At 33.2% G+C, this 23654-nt stretch overlaps 1 protein-coding gene across 1 annotated transcript; it reads right to left on the reverse strand.

Moving 5' to 3' along the window:
- Window positions 1-13493: 13493 nt before the first annotated feature.
- LOC146938100 (uncharacterized) lies at window positions 13494-23407 on the reverse strand. Its single transcript, XM_085752122.1, has 8 exons — window positions 23303-23407; window positions 22739-23218; window positions 21936-22085; window positions 19560-19643; window positions 17756-17962; window positions 16646-16819; window positions 14793-15349; window positions 13494-14289 (listed from the first exon to the last, which is right to left on the reverse strand). Exons 1-8 carry the CDS (start codon window positions 23349-23351, stop codon window positions 13675-13677), a joined length of 2316 nt encoding a protein of 771 aa, XP_085608248.1. The 5' UTR covers window positions 23352-23407; the 3' UTR covers window positions 13494-13674.
- Window positions 23408-23654: the final 247 nt, after the last annotated feature.

Below are 23654 nucleotides of genomic sequence, written 5' to 3' on the forward strand. Positions count from 1 at the left end.
TTACAATATTCTTAGGAACATATTTCTCGTTGGCACTAACAAACAACTTGTGCATTCAAAGGTTATTGTTGGATAAAACTAAAAAAATTTGTGAATTGTTTCTTTGACACCAGAATTTCTTAGGTTAAAATAGTTAAAACAGCAGTACCTTAAGAAATGAAATTGCATTCATCCAACTCGTCTCATTTATACTTTTTGAATTTGAAGTATTTTACTTTTTGTATGGATTAATGTCTCTAAAGGAGTGGAGTACTAGACATAAAAATTTCATATTGAAAATTGTGTATTATAATTTTATCAAGACATACTACCTCCGTCCCTAATTATAGGGCCCTTTTGAAAAAATAACGGAAATTGAGATAGTGGATATTTGTATTAAATACTCCCTCCGTCTCTAAATTATTGTCGTTTAAGGTTTGTGCACGGTTATTAAGGAAATGATTGATTGTGTTGATTTCAATGGTAAAATTAACATCATTTACTAAAATACCCTTATTAATTGTAGTTAGTGGAGTAGTTAAGTTTGATGAAATTCAATAAATAAGGGTATAATAATGGAAAATAATAATAAATGCTGCATTGGTATTCTAAAGTGACAATTATTTTGAGAAAAAGAAAAAATGCTAAAGAGACTATTATTGTGAGACGGAGGGAGTATGTTTGTATTTGCTATTGTTTTTACAATTTTATCCTTTAAGAGAGAGGGTTGGTTTATGTTTTCAACATGTTATTTATTGCTGATTGAAGAAAAAGATGTATAATAAATAGGGGCATGTATGTAAAGAAATAAATAATGTAGTTGGAAATAGCAAATGGGTCTTATAAAAAGGGACAAAAAAAATTCTCAAAAGAGTCTTATAATTAGGGACGGAGGTAGTAATTACTATTAGAGCATAGGTTAACATGATTCATGTAATTATATCTTGGAAGTTGTGTAGTCAACTTTCTAAAAGTGTAAAAGATACAACTCCCAATACAAATTAATTACCACACTGAAGATCGATAAATCCTAACTCAACTAACCATATTGAGATTATTAGATTAAATATTTTCCGTGATTATCCGAGTTTGAATTTAAGATCTTCTTGATTTATGAGTTTTTAAATGATGTTTGTCATTCTATGTATTCCGATAAAAAAATTGGTATAGTGAGTTGGCAAGCAAGAAAAGGTTCTTGTAAGTAATTTGTAACGTATCTTAGAAGTTTGTAAACACACTGCACATCCACTCCTTTAGAGACAACCGAGACAAGAGAGGAAGGAAGAGGTCTACAACAGGGGTTGAACTCCAACTCAACCATGCCAATTTGGTTGAAGTCAACGACAAAGAGACTCTCACGGCTAAAAAAGATGAAGCATCATCCCTAAAAGGGAAAAAGTGGCCAAGAGAACTCATCCTCGTCCAAGGGCATAATGACTCATTGAAGAGGGAGACGCTCAAGGAGATAAGGATCCAGCCATTGAGGAATGCAACCAAAGCAGCAAAGAGCCACAAAGTCACCCCTCATCAGCCTACATAGGCCAACACATGCTGCAATCCTCCAGGAGTCGAGCCTAAAGGGGTCCTTTTCTAAACCGCCTAAAAATGATGGACCTTCCACGGAGAGGAAGCAGCAACCAGAAAAGGACGGTACTAGGAAGATATAAGAGAGAGAAACCAAAAATTAACGAAATAAACATCTGAGAGGCCGAGATTTCTGATGTACTTATTTTTGTAACGAAGAAAAAGCTTATAACTTGCCTCTAAATGTTTTATAATGAAATCAAAATAATTTATGACAAATGCATCTAGCGTACCCACTCTACTCATGATAGAGGTCGACCCGAAGACCCATTATACGTTTTGTATACCGATTAAATTGTTAATAATTCCTAAGGATTTGTACCATCATATTGCGAATACACCCAATGAAATAACGAAGGAACAAACTAATGGCCCTAGCACTAGAAGACAAATTGCGGGGGGGACCCCTCCCTAGCAAAGTAAACTAATAAGGATTGAAAATCTGAACCAAGGTCTAGGTTAATAAGTGGCACACCTCATGATGCAAACTATGGTTTTAGCGGAATGCAATGGATTTCAAACCCCACGTCTAAATTATCAAAGACCGAAATTCTCAATCAAGATTCAAAACGGTCCATGATGAACCCTAGGCCATGAAATAGGGGTAAGTAAAGCCAAAAGTTCGAACTAAGGTTCCAGGCAGCTTGCCTCAGATGAGCCAGAGGAAATACGGATGATCAAGACCGACAATAACACTCCCCACACATCCACCGAGGACGTTGAAACACATATTGGAGCCACCCCTAATAAACATGTGCAAAGCAAATGCACATAAACTAAACAGGTACATAGTTAAACTCGTTGAAGGTCTGACTTCTAAATTAACAACAAGACAGATAGAAGCAAAAGGTTTGGAAAGTCATTAAGTAAACCTGGGAAATATAGCAAAATAAAGGTATACGAAAGCAAGCTAAATAATGAAAAATTTAATTAAAATAATTCTTTATTCTCATTTCTTAATAAGAGAAATTATAATATTATAAGGAAAATAGTTGTTGTCACTCAAGTAAGCCTACTCTGAGCAGTAGGGCTGGCAATGAACCGAGCTAACTCGAACATAGTTCGGAGTTTGACTTGACAATTAACTCATTGAACTTGGTTCATGAATCAAATGAGCTGAACTTGAGCTGAAAATTAAGTTCGTTAATTAAATGAGCTGAACTTGAGCTATATATAGTTCGACTCGTTTGGTTCATGAGTTAGCTCGATAATATATATGAGAAAAAATAAAAGCTAATAATAATAGTGTAAATTACTTTCAAAAATAATGCACACTGAATGTTGAGGTTATGGCATAGTTTCACTAGCTAGTTCAAGCTTTTTAAATTAAAATAGTCCATATTTCAAAAAAAAAAATTAAAATAGTCCCACATCGGGGAGTTTGTAAACATTCTGGGCAGAAGTAATCTATATAATGAAAGCGCATCACATCACTCAATTAGGCTTGTGATGGTGAGCGCTACAATAAATGTACAATGCCGAACCAATACTTATTGAGTCGAGCCGAGCTTCAGACAAATTCTATTCGACTCGACTCATTTCCAGCCCTACTGAGCAGCTTCTAGAACAAGATCCCAAGATAAGGAAAAGAAAACAAAGGGGTGTAAAGAAGACTCTGACTCCAAGCGATCATTCAAGCTCAGATCCAACACACAATAGAAAGCGACCCACAAATGTTGTTGCCTCAATTATGGCACTAATAAATCATAACACAAGGATTCCTCCTCACCTTTTACTCATGCAGGAAGCGCTGACAATAACCACTTTTAGCGGAGAAAGATGGGAGCATCACAAATAAAATCCTCGCTGGCCTATGCAAAAAAGGTTGTCTGCAAGGTAGCGACGATTGACACTTCATAAGGCCAACCCATCATCCCATATGAACACGGTCGCGCCCTTTGACACGTCCCAATGGGCGAACATTTTGTAGGGAGAAGAGAAGACGGGAAAAATAAGTCATAGTTTGAGTACCAGAAGTGGATGCATATCAAAAGAAAGTGGAAGTGTCTGCCAAAAAGGTCGATACCCCAAATTCATCCTTCAATTCATCCATCACCTTACATCTAAGTACCTTCCTTGCCTCCACCACTATATTAGAGAACCTCTTCAAGAGCTCATGAGAAACAAGTCTTCCACCTCCATTCAGCCAAACATAATAATCTCAAAAGGTGTGATGGCGCCCTGTCAACCACCATGAAAATCTCCGGATCCTAATCAAAAAGAGTTGAGGTTATCATGGGTGGCTGACGACGAGCCACACACACAATAGATAACCGATGAAACCTCATTGAACTCAACTAGAAAGGAAAATAGAAAAGAGAACTCAAGAATTGAAATGAGGAGAAAGATTGGAAAGGAATAAAATGAAACTGAAATGAATGAAACAACTAATATTTATAAGGGAAGAAACCCCTCAAAAAAGTTGTAAATATGGCAAAAGCAAAGTTGGAATGACTGAGCACTGATTGCATCTGACCGCCACATCCAATAGTTATCAAGGTCAACAATAACCGACCAAAGGTTGGAATTCAATGGTCAAAGAGACAAAAAAAGAGTTCACAATACTTAATAATATCTGACACATGAAACTACGCTTGAAAAGTTGAGGTCGCCTCTTAGAGGTCAAAACGATTAGAACCAAACGTAACCTGTTTTCTCATGAAAAGGGGCCAACACATGCATCGAGTTTACGAAGTAAGTGTTATACCCAAATTTTGGACCTAAAAATACTTGTCTAATTCTTCTTTTCTTGCATTATAAGTCATCTGATATGTCTCTGATCAATTGCATCTTTCTCTGCATTTTATTTCAATGTTATTTGCAAAATTCATGAAAAAGGGCATTTTAGTCATTTCCTATGTCAAAAGTTCTTTCAGTCTTTTAAAATTTTGTTTGAGTCTTTTCAAGTAGTTTGAATAAGTCTTTGTTTCATTCTATGTCAAAACCCTTTCCAAAAATTGCATTTGAAGTCATTTCGAGTCAGTTTTGCCCCTAGGGGCATTTTAGTCTTTTCATGTGTTAAAACCCTGTTTAAATTCTAAAATTTGTCTCTGAGTCTTTTAATTTGTTTGAATAAGCTCTTGCTTTAATCCCTTGTTAAAAAATCATTTTAAAATTGCATTTGAGTCGTTTTTAGTCGTTTTAGTCTCTAGGGGCGTTTTGGTCATTTCACATAATATTTCTGATTCGTTTTAATCTGCTTTGTTGTTTTTAATCGTCTCATTTTACGTTAATTTTCAATTTACTTTTTCAATTCAATTTTTGTTTTAATTTTCATTTTAGTCCGCGCACTTTTGTTATTTACATTTTAATCCTTTTTAAGTTTGTTAGAGTCCAAGTGCCATGTGTCCAAGTGCTATTGGTCCTTAAGAGTTTGTTACAAGTCCAAGTCCATGTGGCATTTCCTCATTGGTCCAAGCTTACCATGACACCTATATAAGTCAAAGTCTTGGTCAATTTTTCATTACCCATCATTTTTTCCACAAAAATCCACAAAAAATAATAAAATCAATTTTCATTTTTTTTCCCTCTTCTCTTGCTTCAGCCGTGAGCACCACCACCATAACCTCCTCTAACCAACTTTCACCACCACCAAAACCACCCTAACAAACTCTAACAACCTTCCTCCACCACCTTTAATCACCCTAACCACCTCAAACCACCACAATTTCATCACAAAACCACCACCTTCAATCTCTAACCATCACTCTCCTTCATCCATAACATTCCTCCATAACCAAAAAGCTTCAAAAACTTTCTCACAAATCCATCAACAACCTTCAATCAACCTTCAAACCTTCAACAATGAATCACACAATCAAGAATCTGAACAAGCTAGTTTCAATGCACAAATCACGGCAAGGTCATGGAGGAGAGAAATCGTGATTCCTAACAGCGGCAAGAGCGATCAAATTCAAGAACTGTAACTTCAGGTGAATCAAATTCGGCAACATCAAGCCAAGACCGTCCAGATTGAAAGAAAAGGATCCGCCATTTTTGAGCTCAAGGTCACGTGAACAAGGGAGAAAAAAACCAGCAAAAACAAGTAAGAAGTGTTCTTCATGCCAATCCTTTCCTTGTTGTGATTTTCATTCAAGAATTTGTTTCAAAAGTGCTGAATTTGAATGTTTGGATCTATGTGTTGTGGGAACTTTGAGCATGAACATGTTTTTGGTGAAAAAAAAAAAGAATAAATGAAAGAAGAAAAGAATGAATGGAACAATGTTATGTTTTGGATGGAGAAGAAAAACTCACGTGTATCCTCTCTCAACAACAACAACTTGTCTTTTATCTTGACCCATGCCATATCCATGCCCATACCCACCAACCCATGCTCCAGCTCTTAAAGCCCAACGTTTTTGCCTTTCTTTTCCAGTATGCTAAGCGCACCCCCCTCCCCTGTGTGTTCTTGGTAATTTCTCGCTGTTTACACCCCCCGCATGTTTCAAAATCCTTGATAAAATTCCTAAAAAATTTTCATGTATTCTTGATCATTTTCTTGACATTTTTTTGGTGTTTTTATGTGTTAAATCTTGATTAAAAAATATGTAGTTTTTTCTTGTTAAAAGTTTACCATTTTTTGTTGAAAATTGTGAAATTTTACATGTGTTTGTGTCTAAAAATTCTCTAAAAAACTCCAAAAATTTTCGTACATATTCCTTGATAGTTTTGTGGTATTTTTGTGATAATTGTTGCATGTTAAAATTGATAAAAATGTATGTGGAGTTTTCTTGTGATTTTATGTTACTTTTTGTTAATTTCTTGTGAAATTCTTGCATGTTCTTGATCCCAAAATCTTGATATGGTATATTGACCCTTGATATGAGAATTTACAATGTGTATGCCTCTGATTTGGTGCTATTCTTTACTGTTTTGGAGTTTGATTTGTTGATTTCTTGTTTTACAAGTCATGTAAATAATTGTTTGTGGAAATAAAGTGGAAAATATGCCTAAAAATATGCTAGGAAGCTTGGCTTGATAGGTCCCCTTAATTCTTGTGTTGGGACTGAAATAAAACTCTTTGGGAACTTGTTAAAATATGAGGATTATAGGTCTTGTTCAAGCCTTGCATTGTTGATGAATCTTTAGGCCTATTTTGCATTGTTTTTGCTTGTTTTTTTATGTTAATTTTCTTACTTTTGTTATGGTAGCTTTGACTTGCTTTATATCTTGTGCTACTAACTTTTTTTGTTTCATGTTTCATACATCATAAGCATCCCATATCTCATCTCTTTCTCCACTTTAATTTCTTGCACCTTAAGTTTCACCAAGACTTAGAATGTAACACTTAGGAGTTTTGTAATATTTTACTTTCATGCTTTTAATTTCTTGGCAAAGTGGCCATAGAATGTATCTAGGGTATGATGTAAAGGACAATGGACTCTAATAATGTACACCGACACGAGCACCGACACATGCACACACATCACTTTAGGTATATAGCTAGAATATGCATGTTTAGATGTATGTTTAGGATTGTATGTTTAGATGAATGCCTAGGATTTATACTTAGAAAAAATCAATTTCCAAAAAACTTAAACAAACTTCACTCAAATCATTTTCGAAATAAACCTTGGGATCAAAATCCCATCGAATTTTCCCTTTTCATTTTCTTAATCAAATTCCAAATGAAAATAATCATACTTTGACCATATTTCGCAAATAACTAATCCCACCTCACCTTTTCTAAATCTCATGCCCTTGAGGCCTCTTTCTATTCTTCAAACTCCATTTTCAAACTTAAAATCAACCAACAAAAACAAAAACATTTTTGGAAGAGAACTACGGTGGATTTGATCCCTTAAACGGGTACGTAGGCAAGGAACAAAATTCCTTCAATTCAACTAAAATAAAAATCCAAAAACATTCTTCTCCCTCCAATTCTTCACTTAGAAAACCCATAGGTGTAAATAACACTTTTCAAAATAGCATTTAAAAATAAAGCGCGCGCGTAGAAATTAAAGACGGTTCCTATAGGATACTATAGTCGTTATGGGTGCCTAACACCTTCCCGTAGCGAAAACAACTCCCGGACCTCGATTCTCAAGGGTTTTGCTTACTTTTTCCCTTCCCAAGAAAAAATAAGATATCACCGGTTAAAAAGGTTCAAACGTAATCAATGTTTGACACCCGAAAACCACGATAAAACAGTAAGAATAAAAAAGGATGCCTCAAAAAGACGCACAATCCTCTGTGGAACAAAATTGTCAACACAAAATATCAATCAACATCAGACAGTCCATTCAAGCAGTGACAGTAAAAGAATGAAATGGGGGGGGGGGGGGGGGGGGGGGGGGGGGTATATGAATGTAACAAACATAGGTTAATACTGTAATCTAGTATGAAACACCGTATCTAACTTTAGCATTTGAATTCAATAATATTAGTGGAACTTTAGTATTACTTTAGAGATATTTTACTTCAAAATATTAGTTTTCATTTTCAAGACAAATAATGAAGAAAAGGAAGAATTTTCAATACCATAAAACTGAGCACGACCCCAAGGACGACTGTATGCTTGTGTAGAGAAAAAAGGAATAAGGAAATTGAGCATGGTCCGTGCACTTTTCAAGCGCGACTGTGCGCATTCTAGAACATAAGAATCTGAAAAATTGTGAAAGAGCATGACCCCTAAGCATGATTGTGCACTCTGTACAGTCAGAAAATGGTTGTTACAAACTTTTGCAATTCTCTAGTTTAAGGCTTGTTGATGGTCGAATTAGGCAAGTGTACCAAATCGTTTACCAAGTAATAAAGTGTTAGTAAAGTATCATATCCAAACAATTCTTGTTTCTTATTTTTGAACAATAGAATTAAATAAAAGAGTTGAAGGTTAGAGATTGCAATTTTTATCTGTTTGCAACATAGCAAGTTACTTGTTTTGGTTGCAGAAATGTAAGCAACGATTAATCCTCTCTATTCATTTGTTGGAATTAAATAAGATGCATGTCACATTTAGTTATCATAAGTAGACTATCTAAGTGAGGAGTCTGTTGGAATGTTCTAACCAAATTGATCGCACGGTGATGCTTACGTGTGAGGTCTTACTCTCTCAGGTGATTTTTGGTCTATCCCTCTAATGTTGAGTTGAACCTACTATTACACGGTTATCCTTACATCTGGGATCTTACTCCCTCAAAGGTAATTGAAATGTAGACTAAAATTGGCATTTTGATGTGCGGATTAGGCAAGTGTACTAAATCGTTTACCAAGTAATAAAGTGATAAGTATAATATCGTATCCACAAGAATTGTCGTTTCATCCAAAAAATTCGCATTACTTATTTTTAGTTTGACGATAAAATAGAAGAGGTAAAGTGTTAAAGATTGCAATTTTTATCTGTTTGCAACAGAGCAAGTTACCTATTTTCGTTGCAGAAAAGTAAGCAGCGGTTAGGTTTCTTTGAATCCCCCCTCTTTACTTGTTGGATATAAAATAACAGTAATGTCGAGTTGATTTATCTTGGTATATTATACAAGTGATGAGGTTGTTGGGACGTTGCAAACCTAATCGGTCGTCAAGCTGCACCTGCTGATTGCAAGGTGATCCTTACATGTGGGGTCTACACTATCTCACCTGACTAGGTATATCACTCCAATGTTTGGTTGCACCTAGGGGTGGGAATAGGCCAGGCCACCCGTCTGGGGCCTATGGCCCGACTACTTAAAGCTCAGCTCGGCCTAGCTTGTTTATTAAATAGGTTAGGCTCAAGCTTTTTAAAAAGCTCGTTAATTTCAATAGGCTAGGCTAAGGCTTATGGAAAAGCCTACTAGGCCTATCTAGCCGGCTCATATATGTGTAATTGTATATACTACAGTATACAACACACACATATTAACCTCTACAAAATGGATGTGCTAGCTCTACCAAATTTAATTATATATATATATATATATATAAGCTAATAAAGAGGGGGGAAATGGATGTACATACAAAATTTTATTGACCTATTAACCTTTAAAAAAAATATGTTTCTTAGCCTTTTTATAAATAGGTCAAATGTTATATTTAAAATTGTTAGTATAAATTAGGCTTTTAAACAGGCTAACAGGCCAGGCCGGACTTTTAAAAAGGCCAGGCCAGGCTTATAATAAAGCCTTTGATAGGCTAATAGGCCAGACTTAGGCTTTAATTTTTTCAACTATGTCTGGCCTATTTAAGCAAAGCCCGGCTCGGCCCGGCTCATTCCCACCCCTAGTTGCACCTGATGGTCACACGGTGATCCTTACGTGTGAAGTCTTACCACCTCAAAGGTAACTTAAAAAATATACTTAAATTGGCGTTCCAATATTTCCGAAGACAATGAAGGCCAATGTTCATGTAGGTCAGCCCAACTCTGAATCTTATGACACTCAAAGCACTCTCTCTCTCTCTCTCTCTCTCTCTCTCTCTCTCTCTTAGTAGTTCTACAAATTGGCACCCTATCAGCGTCTACCTTACCAAGGGTTTAAGAGAATGGTTCTACTAGGCTTATGGTTTATTTCCTTCAAACAGACATTTGTTTCTTTAATTACTAACTAGTTACCTCTTAGGTTCAGCAAATTTTACTCAATATTAGTAATGTCACATCCTAAGTACTTACTGCTAGGGTCAACTCGCTTTCGGTATCTTTCGCTAGTTATAACTAATAACTTCTTTGACAAATATATATTAATAGCAAGATGTAAATATCAAGATATAAGCATCAGGATAGTAATATCAATATTAAACCATGTCACAACCTAATCTATGGTTGCGCTACTATAGAAATAAACTAAATCCTAATAAAACTTAAGAACAAACAAAAAATAAATAAAATATAAACGACATTAAATTAAATAAATATCCAACAAAATAAACAGAGGTTCATCTTAGAACTATAACCTAAAAAGATTTAGTTACACATTGTAGCTAATAACAAATTATTAAAGATAAAAACATACCCTAGAAAAACAAGGAGAAGATAGAAACTCCTCCGAAGCTCCTAGAATTTCCTTCCTCTTGAACTACTCTAGTTCTGAACAAGAAATTATGAATGACGAAGGATGGTATTTATAATGAGAGTTTCTACTTGGGTTTGGGCTAAAAACGCGGGCTTTACCACAAAAAAACTAGGAAAAGACACTTTCGCCCCGCGCGTTTTGGATGCACGGGGCGCACAACACATGCCCTACGAGCATCTGAGTGCTTCTTGCACCATGCCCTAGGCGCATGTGTGTGTGTGTCTCCCGGGCCCAAATTCTCCGTTCTTCCGTCATTTTGGGTGTTTTCATCCAAATAACTTGGCTTGGGACATGGAAACAGAATTCCTCCCATTGTAAATTTTCTTTAGGCCTCTTGAATCTCCATTCTTGGTCTTCCCAAAGTCTTCACAAATTTACAGATGTTCTTGATTTTCCGATTTGCATGATTTCTTCGTGAATCACTTCAAAAACCCCCTAAAATTGCTATGTTTCGGCAAAACTAGAATTAGACTCAAATATAGAAAACATTACAAAAGTCCCGAAATCATAGGCAGTCGCTCTAATAGTCCTCCTTTTCGCTGCTAAAACCTACAGAAAATGACTAAAAATCATGCTAAGAATACTGTAAGATGACTTGTCATCACATTCCTAAATTTTCAAAGGTATGATGGCCAATGTTCTTAAAGGGTTTTCCCATCTATGAATCTTTGGAGTACATAACACACTCTCCCTCTTAGCAGTTCTACAAGCGGGCAACCCTATCAGCGTAAAGGTATGACAAAGGGTTTCCTGGGAGCCCCATTCTACAGCTAGCCACTGCAAATCCGTGGATCCCCCAATAATCATAGTCCTTTGTAGAAGAGGCATAATACCTTGCGAGGGGTCGAGAAGAGCGACCCTATGGAAAAGGGTCGGATTTCTTCTAGTATACCATGGGGAATCATGTTGACGGGCCCTCCAAAATAACTCATTACAACATGATTTTAATGAACAAAGTAACATCTAAAGCTCGAAAATGTCTGAGGCAAGAAACAAAGTGGAGCCTAATTAACTAGAGAAACACTGAAGTCTGTAGTACCCAAGGCGTCGAAATAGGACCCAAGGTCCCCAAATTGGAAATATCTGAAACATCATAGAGGACTTTCAAGCCCCCTGAGTGAGGATTGCACAACACTACATGCATACGACCACCCACTAAGATTTGCTCTAAGGAATATTTTTTTTTTTTTTGAGGGAACTCTAAGGAATAAATAACAAGCAAAAGATGCTAGTCATTAAAAAGAAGAAGATAAATATGGTTGTAGGACAACAATGGATGTAAGGATTTAAACTAAAGTGCCACAAGAATTGTTCAAACTACAACCTGAAGTCGGGCTTATAGGGAGCGACCACAAATAAGTTTCAAAACACCATGGCCCCAAAATAAAAGGGGGTTAATCATCAAGGACATCAACCAGATTGATAGACGCTCTCCCACAAATTCAGAATTATTTTTATTTACTTTAATTTTTTACATAAATAAATAATATTGTCATATTTTTTGTTTTAAATTGATGTAAAATTATTTTGTATTAAATGATTACCATACTTTTTATATTAATATCAGGTACAATTAGGAAAACAATAACTGGTCTTTCTTTTGTCAAAAAGTAAAAACAGTCCTTTTGAAAAGAAAAAAAAGGAAAAAATAATTGGAAATCCTCGTTGCAAGCAGGAAAAGGAAAATATTTATTTGATAAGGGGAAAATAAAACTAAAATATATTTCATGAGTACAAAGATAGTGTAAAGAAAGGCATAGATGTGGGGCAGAATGGTGGTGGAAGATAGTGCGACAAAATATATCTAGTGTTGAGCTGATAAGATGTGAATTTTTTTAATTTTTTTTAATTTGATCCTCTCTAAGAAGGGAATCAATCCTAAATTTCATATATTCGGTAAATGGTGATGGAAGTTTAACACTGATCAGATTGGGTTATGGTTTAAAATGTTGACACAAAAGTATAGGATGATTAATGGAGTGATTAAGATACGAGGTGTGAAGGCTTCATCTTGGTGGAAGGACTTTGTTGTTATCTGATTGTGAATTGCTCTAAAAATGCGGTATGTCATTTTGAATTGGTTATGTATCTTTTTTGCACTCAAACAACAAAATTGTTCAAATATATAGATTTTGTGGCTTACATGTTGATCCCCATGTGAAGCCAAAAGAATATTTTCTTGCCATGTAGTTGGCTAGCATTTTAAACCTTTTACTTTTATCTTTAAAGTTTAAGTCTTCTTTTAAAATTATAAAAACTTGTTTGATTCTATTGAATTGAACATTAATCTTCATCTTCTTCATGTTTCATCTTAAGAACATGATGAACATTCAAACGTTTTTTTGAAAGAAAATAAATATTGCATAATATGTCATAGGATTTCTAGTTTAATGATGCAAACAACATTTTAAAACTAACGATATGTTTACCAAAAGGGGGCTGTTAACTTGCACCCACCTAAAAACACTAATGTGCAAGTTAACAAGCTGCACCTACTAGTTATTTACCAAAACACCCATGTTTTTCTATTATAAACAAATATTATTTATGCTATTTACAAAAATGTCATTTTAATTAAAATAAAGTTTAATAGAGACAAAATGGTGTTTTAGTAAAGTACAAGTAGGTGCAGCTTGTTAACTTGCACCTTAGTGTTTTTAGGTGGGTGCAAGTTAACAGCCCCCACTGTTAACTTGCACCCACCTAAAAACACTAAGGTGCAAGTTAACAAGCTGCACCTACTAGTTATTTACCAAAACACCCATGTTTTTCTATTATAAACAAATATTATTTATGATATTTACAAAAATGTCCTTTTAATTAAAATAAAGTTTAATAGAGACAAAATGGTGTTTTAGTAAAGTACAAGTAGGTGCAGCTTGTTAACTTGCACCTTAGTGTTTTTAGGTGGGTGCAAGTTAACAACCCTCTCACCAAAACACAGGTAAATAAAATAACCCAATAGAAAATTCATATAATCCTTATCACACCTTATAATGATACAAACATAGTCAAATCACACTACAATCATACCAGTACTCTAAACATAATAAACACACAACACATTATTCAAGTACAAACCAAACTCATAAGTTTCAATCCACACAGAAATACAATAAAATAAACACCTCTACAGCTTAACACCCTTGATGCTTGGTGGTGGCACCTTCTTCCAAATAACTTTGAAAAGATCAATATATAAGGGAAGCTGCACAAATCCATAGTATGTGATAGGCAAGCAAATGGCAATATATAAATAGAACAAGATACCACTCTTGGTATATTTATCTGTGAGCACAAAGTAGTGTCCAGCAATGAAAGAAATGAACATGGCAACAATGGCTATGAATAGAGAACTTAAGCCAAAAAGAAGCTTCATTGGCAAGTTTCTATTGAAGTCTTCGACTTGTTTTCGAGAAGTGAGTATAGCAAGGAACATGATGAGTGCAGTGGCAGAGAAGTAAAGTCCAATTAACGAAGATATAGAGAATAATTCAAATGCAGGCTGTCCTTGGAATGTTGGTTTTCCTGATTCGTCATTGCCTCCAGGGACGCTGCCTGATGTAGCAAAGGAGACGCCTGCGACGAGTGCTGCTACAACTGAGCATGACTCTGATGTGTCTTTCAACCACTCAATGCTTTTATCTAGAAGCTCTTTGTGTTCCTCCTTAAAGATTTCACCTGGGTTTTTTTCATCCTTGTTGGTTCTATGATGGTAATGGTCTGGTACTAGTTTTTTAATGTACTATACAGGACCATTCACATATAGTTAAAAAAAGAAAAATGTTAATGCTAGCTAGTTTAAAGAGAAACATAAATAGATATTACTAATATTTAAATAAAATATATAATTTTAGTGTAATCTTTTTTCTTTTAAAGTACTTCGTAGTATAATCTTATAGTCTATATTTTTTCAAATGTATGATACAAGTACAATTCATTTTATTTTTAAAGAAGTACAATTCATATAATTTGATGAAGTATACATATGAAATGATTTTAAAAGTAATTGGCAGTTTTTAGATCTTGAAAATAAAGTGTCTTTTTTTTTTTTTTTGAAGAGGATGAAAATAGAATAATTATATCAAAGAGTTACTTTGAATTAAACATGGATCAAGTAAAGTGTCGATAGAATGACTACGTATTTTAGGGTTTGAATTTTATTTATTGTTACAGTTTTGCTTAAAAATATCGTATGATCTCTTGTCATATACATGCATGAGATGTATGTGACATGTGAGTACGTACCTTGTACCACTTGATGTCCCACATCATTTGCATGGCCGCACCAGCTATGCTCCAAGCAGTGTTTTCGTTGTGTTTTGTTGTATATGCTGCTAAGTGTAAAATTGTGTTTTCATTGACATCAACTTGTTGATTTATGCTGTGAAAAGTTTCCATAGAAAGCCTCTCCCACAACTCCTCAACAACTTGCGGTTGTCTATTCTTCACTGCCATAAGTAATGCATTTTCATCGTTAGAGTTAGTTTCACGGATGACACTTTTTATTTTAGATTCAAGCGCACACATGATTTCGGTTATGCCATGTTTTGCTGCACGCAAATATGCTGTATCATCTATGCCATTTTTCTTTGCTGATAATTCTGATGCAATATCCTTCATTGCTACAAGTAATAAGCCTTTCTTGTTAGATTCCTTTACTTTTGAGTTAAGCTCTTCCATAATTTCAACTACGCCACTTTTCGCTACTGCCAAAAATGTCTTATCTTTTTCACCATTTTTTGTTGAACCTTTCATTTCTTGAATTCCTTCTCTCTCTTGTGTTGATTTATTTTTTGAATCCTCTGCAAATACATAGAATATGATTGTTATATTTTTATATTTTAATTATTTCCTCGTTAATTTATTTTTTTTTAATGGCAAAAGATATATAGAGAAAGATATAAAAAAAAAAAAATAGGAAAATGCTAACAGGTGCCCTTAGTCCTTAGAGCATTGTTTAAGCATCCAAAAATAATAACTTTTACATTGAAAATTGTATAGTTATGACTTTTATAAGTGTTTGACTTGTATTTTTAAGACAATCTTTCTATTTTTTAGTTGCTTAAACAATGCATTTAGGACACTTGTTAGCAAGACCCAAAAAATTATCAAAATTATGGATTAATTATTAAAATTATCAAAATTTTATTAAGGCGATTCTTTTTCAATTGTAGTTTTTAATTAATATTAAGTTTTTAATTAATAAAAAAATTATTAATTTCTACATTGCATTTATGATGATGAGAATCAAAAAAATGATTAATAATTTAAATTTGGTAAATGTTTTTTATTTCTCTTCAATTTATAGTTTATCTTTAATTTTTTTTTTGGGTCTATTTTTATCTTTAATTTATCTAAAATGAACTAATTAATATGACAATTTTTTAAAATAGGCAGAGTATCCTTCTAATACAACACTATTAATATTTCAATACTTAATGTATAATATAAATATTAATATAAATAGTTTGAACCTTGAGATAAAATCAATTTTGTTCATGGTCATTGCCAGTTTATAAAAATATTACTATGTTCATCGTATTTTTTTACTAATATATAAGAACAAGGAACGCTATATAGTACGGAAGAACTATAGTACGGGAAACACACAATGCATGCGGACGGTGTTGTTATATTTTTAAAATAAATAAAAGCTGAAATGTTTTACAATCTAAAATATATCCTACGGCTTATATACCTTCGTTGTTTTTCGTTGCTCCAATTGCCGTACCAAGAAGCTTTTCCCTTGTTAGTATATCATATTTTTTTACTAATATAGAAGGACAATTATTAGTATAGAAAATGTTCGATTTGTTTCAATTAATATTTTTAAAGTATTAATTTTTCTAATTTTTAGTTATAGATAATTAAATATATTAATGATCATAGTTATGTATTGACATGTGTGAAGAGGTTTTTGCTCAAAAAAAAAAAATGTGTGAAGAGGTCCAACATGCAATTAAGAATAGACGTAGTAATGTTTTTGTCAAAACAAAAAATAGACGTAATAATGTTTTTTAAGGAAGAATTGACGTAGTACTTATTAAGTCTTTTTCTTTTACGGAAAATATAAAAAAAAAAAAAAAAAATCTTATTACCATCCAGTTTGCGCTTGATAATGTCAAAACTCATAGCTTTCTCTTTCATTTCTTCTTTATCAAAGGGAGTTACCCCACCAATCATGTATGAATGATGAGGATTTTCCATAAATGCTTTCAAGAGTCGATCACCATACATGTGGTTCTTCTTAACACTCTTTATTGCTCTTATGTCTGCAAAATTAATTAAGTTTTGCAAATTTAATTAAGAGCGTGCACAAAGCAAAAGAGTAATGGTGACTTATAACAACATATAATTTTATGGAGCAAAAGTAAAACATTGTTAGTCCCATGAACATAGCTCAATTGAAAGGATGTTGCCGTTCAAAAAGAAAAAATTGACAGGAGCTGGGGTTTGAACTCTGAATTTTTCACTTAATTTAAAAGGTATATTTTAAACCAATAGACTGCATGACAAAATGTCAACAACAACAAATTTTAAACTAATAGACTGCATGACAACAACAAAAACAGAAAAAATAGAATAGTGTTGTGTCATTCATTAGCTTATTTTGAATATCTGCAATATAGTCTAACTGCTAGAAATATAGCTGTGAGTTCCTGTGATTTAAGCGAGATTCCTGCAAAGATTTATTAACACGCAGAGAAAAAGCCTGTTATCATTTTAGATAAACATATAGAAGATTATCTTCTTCTCATTTCTTCTTCTCATTTCTTTTCCTTCTGTGCTGGAAAACAAAAGCCAGATTATTGCTAAAATCACAATTCACAATGATATATCGTATAACACCATAGACATCATATCAAACTAGTTGTTCTCTACTTTCATCTAAAGTGGCAAAATTTATAACAATTAGCAAAGTAAATAGTACTTTCACGTCTCAATAATTAATACGGTCTCAGATATAAGCAAAAATTGGTCAAAAAAAAGTTAATCTATTTGGTCCAAAATTTAAATCAAATACATCAACTTTCATGGACCAATTTGCTTATACTTCATTAAATCATTAGGTCACATCATATGTATCTCACTTGATCTATTGAGACTTATTGATCGAATTGTGTATGATAATCTCCCTTGAGTAAAATAATGGTAGGCCACAAATTAAATCATGTAATATTAAAGATTGAGTTGTTCAATATACATACCCAATAGTGATGTAATGGGCCATCTTTTTCTTGGTGATGTAAACATGATACGCCATTTGGTGAATAAAAACATTTGAATGTTGTAACATAAAGTCTTAGCACGGCTAGTGAAATCTAGTTGAGCAAGAGTATGTCGTACTTTGCCTGCCTTTTCTGATTCACCAACATTGTGTAATGGTATTGACATTTCACTTTGATCACCTTTCTCTACAACATATATTGATAGGTCTTAGCCATGTCGAAATATCATCACTAGAATTATCGTATGCTAAATTATTCAAAAATAAGATTAGAAACAAATATTAATTAAAATGATGATGATGATGATGATGATGATGATGATGTTATAAACTTAGTAACTCTTATTCAAAAAAAAAAAAAAAGTCAACTCTTACTATTAAATTGACTCTTCATAGATATTAATAATCGATATTTCAAAAAGTATATTTACAAACAATATTCGTTGTTCACTTACTCTATTTACTTGATCTATAGAAAAATATATTTTTCTAACGAATATAAAAACATAATACAAAGGAATTAAGGACAAACTTCACACAAATTTTGAATAGAATATTGATTTTAGACATATTTGGAACGAACCATCTCTTATAACACTCGTGTTGCAAATTGAATAATTTTGTCCCAAATTTGTCGCAATTCCGTATGAAAGTTACATGTAGTTTCTGCCAAAACTCATTTGCTAAATCTTCTACAAACCCCAAAATCTCATACTTCTACAAACCCCAAAATCTTTTGAAGGACTACCATTTGCTAAAATCTCTTACTTCATCCAACCCAACCACTAACCACCAAACTTTGCATGACACATAACATAATTAAAATATTGCCAACTTACAAAATCACAAGCATTCTTAGAGCATACTTTCACACTAGAGTACTCTTCTCCTTGTTTATTTTGGAGGTGGAGCTTGTGAAGGATTGTATGGATTTATTATATTGTTATGCATGATGATGCGAATGATGTTAGGATTTGAGAATTTAATATCGAACATCTGTTTTCCATAAAAAAAAAAAAAAAAGATTATGTGTTGGTATCATATTTTGAAATTGTATCAGATTCTCCTTTATTTAGAGTTACTTGGACTAATTTGATTTCATCGAAGATTTTGTTGTATCCATAGAGGAGTACAAAATCTAGCATCTCATTAGTGTGTGGAATGATGTAATTTGAACAAAACATCCAAACAGTTGTTTTCTCATTATCTTATTACTACTTAATTATTGTAGGATGTTCTATTTGGTTTGGTATCGGTTGTATGTTGACAAACGATAGCTTTTGTAATGTTGTCCAATTTATAGGTTTGGTATCTTATGGAAAACAACTACATGAATGTCTTCACTCAATTTGGTTAGTATCCACGTGGCCAATTTAGAAGCATCGTAACCATGTGGTTTTCGATTATAAGGAACATCTATCATGTTCACCCTTTGACATGGTTGAATTTTTGGTATTGTCGTGGATTAAGTCTAAAGTTAATGATTTTTCTTATGATTAATATATATGTAGCATTGAACCACTCAAATATTTATGGTAATTTTATTTGTTAGTTTATTATAATTTTTCATTTTGGTTTGATGGCGTTGTTGCTTTTGTGCCTTTTCTGTAATATTTGATTATTGTATCTTTTTAATCATAGCTTTTATTCAACTATTATATCTTTTTAGAAAGGACCAATTTATTTACAAAAAAAAAAATATGAGAACTATAGTTCACAAATTACAAAACATTACATAATGGCCATGGCTAGGTATCGTAAGAGTCAATTCATTGAAAACATACCTTGGTCTTCAACGTCATCAAACATAAGACCCTTCGTATAGAATTTAATTCTAGTTTTTGCATCCCATACTTTGACAGAAACACCTTTAACACCAAAATTTTATAAAAAACATTAGACCTTTGTGTTGATGGCTTTTGGCATAAAAGTAAACAATGCAAGTAAATGTCCTTTATACTTTAAAAGACATGAATTTCACAAGATTTATCTTTTAATTATTCCTCTTTATTAACTTTTATTTTGAACAACAAACAATTCATACTATATAGTAGTAACATATGCGATTGGAAGAAAAAAAGTGGTGAAATAAAATATGAATTACACGTGGCTTTCCTAACTTGTACCCTAATGTCATAGGTTAGCATTTTTAATAAAAGAAACATCGATCAACCTCAAGATAAATTTATAATGTAGTACCATAAAGAAGAACTTTTCCACCAACCTTAAAAAGATAACGCACATTCCATGATTCCTAGATGAACCGAAAAATCCATGCGAACAAATTGCTAGATGATTATACTAACCAAAAATTTATTTCTTCCCTTACCTTGCGACCCTCAAATAACATAAGTAACAAAAGTCAGGGAGCCAAATATTAAGGTTTCACTCTATACATTCAAGGACACACTTCAATAATAAGTCTTAAATTGAAACTTTATGTCCCAGAACACTAGTTAACATGACCCAATAACCTTTTATCAACAAGTAAATAACGAAGATTAACCAAATTGTCTGGCATCCAGGTTGATTACAATCTCACTACCATACTTGGCGGTCAACACTGACTTCCCATAGATAGACTTATCAGAAAGAAGATACAAATGACACTTAGTTGGTACTAGTAGGATAATGTTAAAGAGACTAAAATCTTTCACTCTTAATTCGCTAGAGTAATTTTCTAACCTCCTTTGTACCCCATATGACCCACTTTTGTATTTCAACCACAACTTTTTAAATCTATGGCGATATTTTGTGTAATGGGGGGTAATATCTAAAAAATATTTTTATTCCACAACTTTAATCCTACAATTTAGGTTAGGTAAAATCTAACTTACGGAATTCCCACTTATAAAATATTGTTAGTCATATCCAATTCAATGTGAAAATATTAACCCACACCCCTCACATCTAGAATTAGACATCCATAGGGTGACCTTAGTGGCTCGACAGTGAAACCGGATAGAAGTGACTCAACAAATCTTTGATAGACTCTAATAAATCTTAGAATTTGAGTTGGGGTTAACCCATTCTTAGAAAATAGACTTTTAGTGTGAGAACTATATCTACTTAAACCCATGTTCAACTCTTATCTCATTTAATATGGAATTCTTCGACATAATTCTTAACTTAACTAACATACCTAATTTGAGATCTGCTTAACCACCTTTGTTTGACATCCAAATCAACTAATAGATAGACACATTTCTCTATTTGCACAAAATAAACAAGAAAATGCTTGAATGGTCACAAGATTTTGGGTATACACAAGAGTTTCCCCCAAGAGTTTCTCCCGAGCTTAGTCCCAAGAGTCTCTCCCAAAATACCTTGATTCTTAAAAGTCAGTAACACCATTTTGATTGAAAAAGTCATTGGCATACCGATAAATGAATTTCCCACATTCAACCATACGAAATTAATTTAGAAAAAACCAACTCTCAACGTTGACATAAACTCAAACCACATGAAAACAACCTTTATAACCAACAAATTCTCAGCCCTAACTACTTCAATAAGTAAGGTGCCTTCAACATAACATATTTGAGAGACACATAGACACAAACTTAAGTCACCAAATCCCCTTAAACTTACATAGCCATAACATCTCGAATTAATCCACCTAAACCTTCAACAACCAACGGAAAAATGAAAAAAAATAAGATGATCACCTTTTTCAATCACTTTTTGATATCCAATATGGTTTACAATTTAAGAACCGCAAATTCCAATCTACTTCATATCCAATGAAAAAACATAATTTTAATCGTCTCTCAACTACGCAATTTAATCACCTCCTAATCGGTATTTACAGAGAAAACTAAGACTCTAGTATGGTGAGTAAATAGTGTATTGGCACGGTGGTGACCCAATATAAAAAACAAAGAACAAATATATTAAGTGATTCCAATTATCATATGGGAGATAACTGAGAAAAGGAGACATCATCCGTTTCTTTCACCCAATTCAAATGCAATAATATTCACTCGAAATATATTAGCCTCGAAATCACTTAATAATAAACACTTGAGCCAATTGTGTTGAGCATTTCAAATGAAAAATTGGAATTCAAAATTGGTTTTATTTTATTTTATTTTAAAATAAATTTGTTTTTATATCATATATATGCATAAAAAAAAATACCATATGTGTGTGTCACTTACAGTTGTACAAAATTTTCTTTAGCCATGACAGCTGATTTCCACTCTTGAAAGCTGATGTCCTAATAGCAAGAACTTCAAGAGGAGAGACTCCATCTTGGTCCTCCATAGAGCGAAAAACCGGATACAAATGAATTATTATATCTGCCATACCTGTTGCACAAGACACACAGATTATTTTTTTTTGAATAAGCTAAATTAGCCCACCCAAGTTGACACCGGTGAGAATCGAACCTCGAGGAGGAGCACACTCAGATTATTAACGAGATATATACAGTAAGAATTTTGGTAAATATTGTTTATCAAGTTTAGATTAAATTTTACCGTAGGAGAATTTCTTAATTAAAATAAGTTTATAAATTTGAGTAGCTAGCCAATTAGATAAGGTAAAAGGACTACATAACAACTTAAGTATTGATGTAACCTACTAGATTAGATTAGCTAACCAAGTAAGTGATGTCAAAGGACCGTCAATAAGTTGAGTAATGTTATAGTTTTCATAAATTTAAGAATACTATTGAATTTAATTGTTGGATCTTTGAAAGGGGATAGGATCATAGGACTATAATCTTAATATTACGTTTTTTATTATTTTTTTAATGTCGTAGAAGGATATTAAATTCTATTATCAAATGTTTTGACTAAAATTTCCATTATTATATTTAAAGCTGCTTTGCTACACATACATCAAAAATTGCTTCATGTTTTTGATTCAGTTCTTCCGACAAATAAAAAGAGAGTCAAATATTAAAAAAGAAAAGTAAGAAGAAAAGAATAAATAAAATAAGAGATGAGAAAGAACTAACCGAACATTTCTCTATGAATGGCAACGTGAAGGATGTTATCACCAAAGTCATTGATAGCAAGATTGAGATCATTTGGGAAAAAATGATGTAGGTAAAGAAAGGTCCTTTTATGGCGTGCAAGCACAGCACAAAAAAGTGGTGTTTCTCCCTTTGAATTTCGGTCTTCAATCAAATTCTTCCTTTCACCATTTTTTCCAATGATATATTCACACATACTTTTGAATCCTCTATATGCTGCAAGGTGAAGAGGAGTGTCACCTCTTTTTTCAGTCTTTATTGTTAAACCACTATATTTATCATCATGCTTTACTATTGCATCAACAAGACGTTTTGCAATGTCTTCGTTGGCATTGCTTATTGCCACATGTAATGCAGTTCCTTTTCCCTTTATATTTATCGTGTGAAAAAATACATCTTCTTCGTATTTTTTGATAACTTCTTCCCAATGGTCTTCCACTACCCACCCGCAGAACTCGCCAACTACATATAGTAAAACATACAATATTTAATGTCAATATTGAACGTAAACTTAGAGCCTAATAAATATAGAGATTTTAGACGTACCATCTTGGTTGTAATCATCTTCAGGCTGAATCCTAGAACTAGGAATCATTTCGGAAGGTTGAGAGATGGGTAGTGGTGCTGTAAGGAACTGAGCATATCTAGTGCAAACCTAATTCCCTTATATAAGGAAAGAGAAGCTATATATGAATCCGATACTTCCCGTAAAGAAAATTGATACCCTATTCCAATTATGAGTTTCACATTAGGAGTATTAATAACACAACACTCATTCAAACACTCTAATTGTTTTAATGGCTTGATTGCATATTTTTTATACCATATTTTATCACACTTGTGAAAATAGTCTCTCCTTTTAAAAATAAACTGTTTTTAACTTCAAACATTACATTTG

The sequence above is a fragment of the Medicago sativa genome, chromosome 3 (genome assembly GCF_051527215.1).
Source record: "Medicago sativa cultivar Bolivia chromosome 3, Bolivia_mono, whole genome shotgun sequence".
NCBI lineage: Eukaryota > Viridiplantae > Streptophyta > Magnoliopsida > Fabales > Fabaceae > Medicago > Medicago sativa.

What these genes read in the sequence shown, in the direction of transcription:
- LOC146938100 (XM_085752122.1), bottom strand. Translation starts at nt 23,351, where the DNA reads ATGATTCCTAGTTCTAGGATTCAGCCTGAAGATGATTACAACCAAGAT. An exon ending in AGATGATTACAACCAAGATG is followed by an intron (nt 23,219 to 23,302) that starts GTACGTCTAAAA and finishes TACTATATGTAG; the next exon opens with TTGGCGAGTTCTGCGGGTGG. An exon ending in TATCAAGCGCAAACTGGATG is followed by an intron (nt 15,350 to 16,645) that starts GTAATAAGATTT and finishes ATGTATTTGCAG; the next exon opens with AGGATTCAAAAAATAAATCA.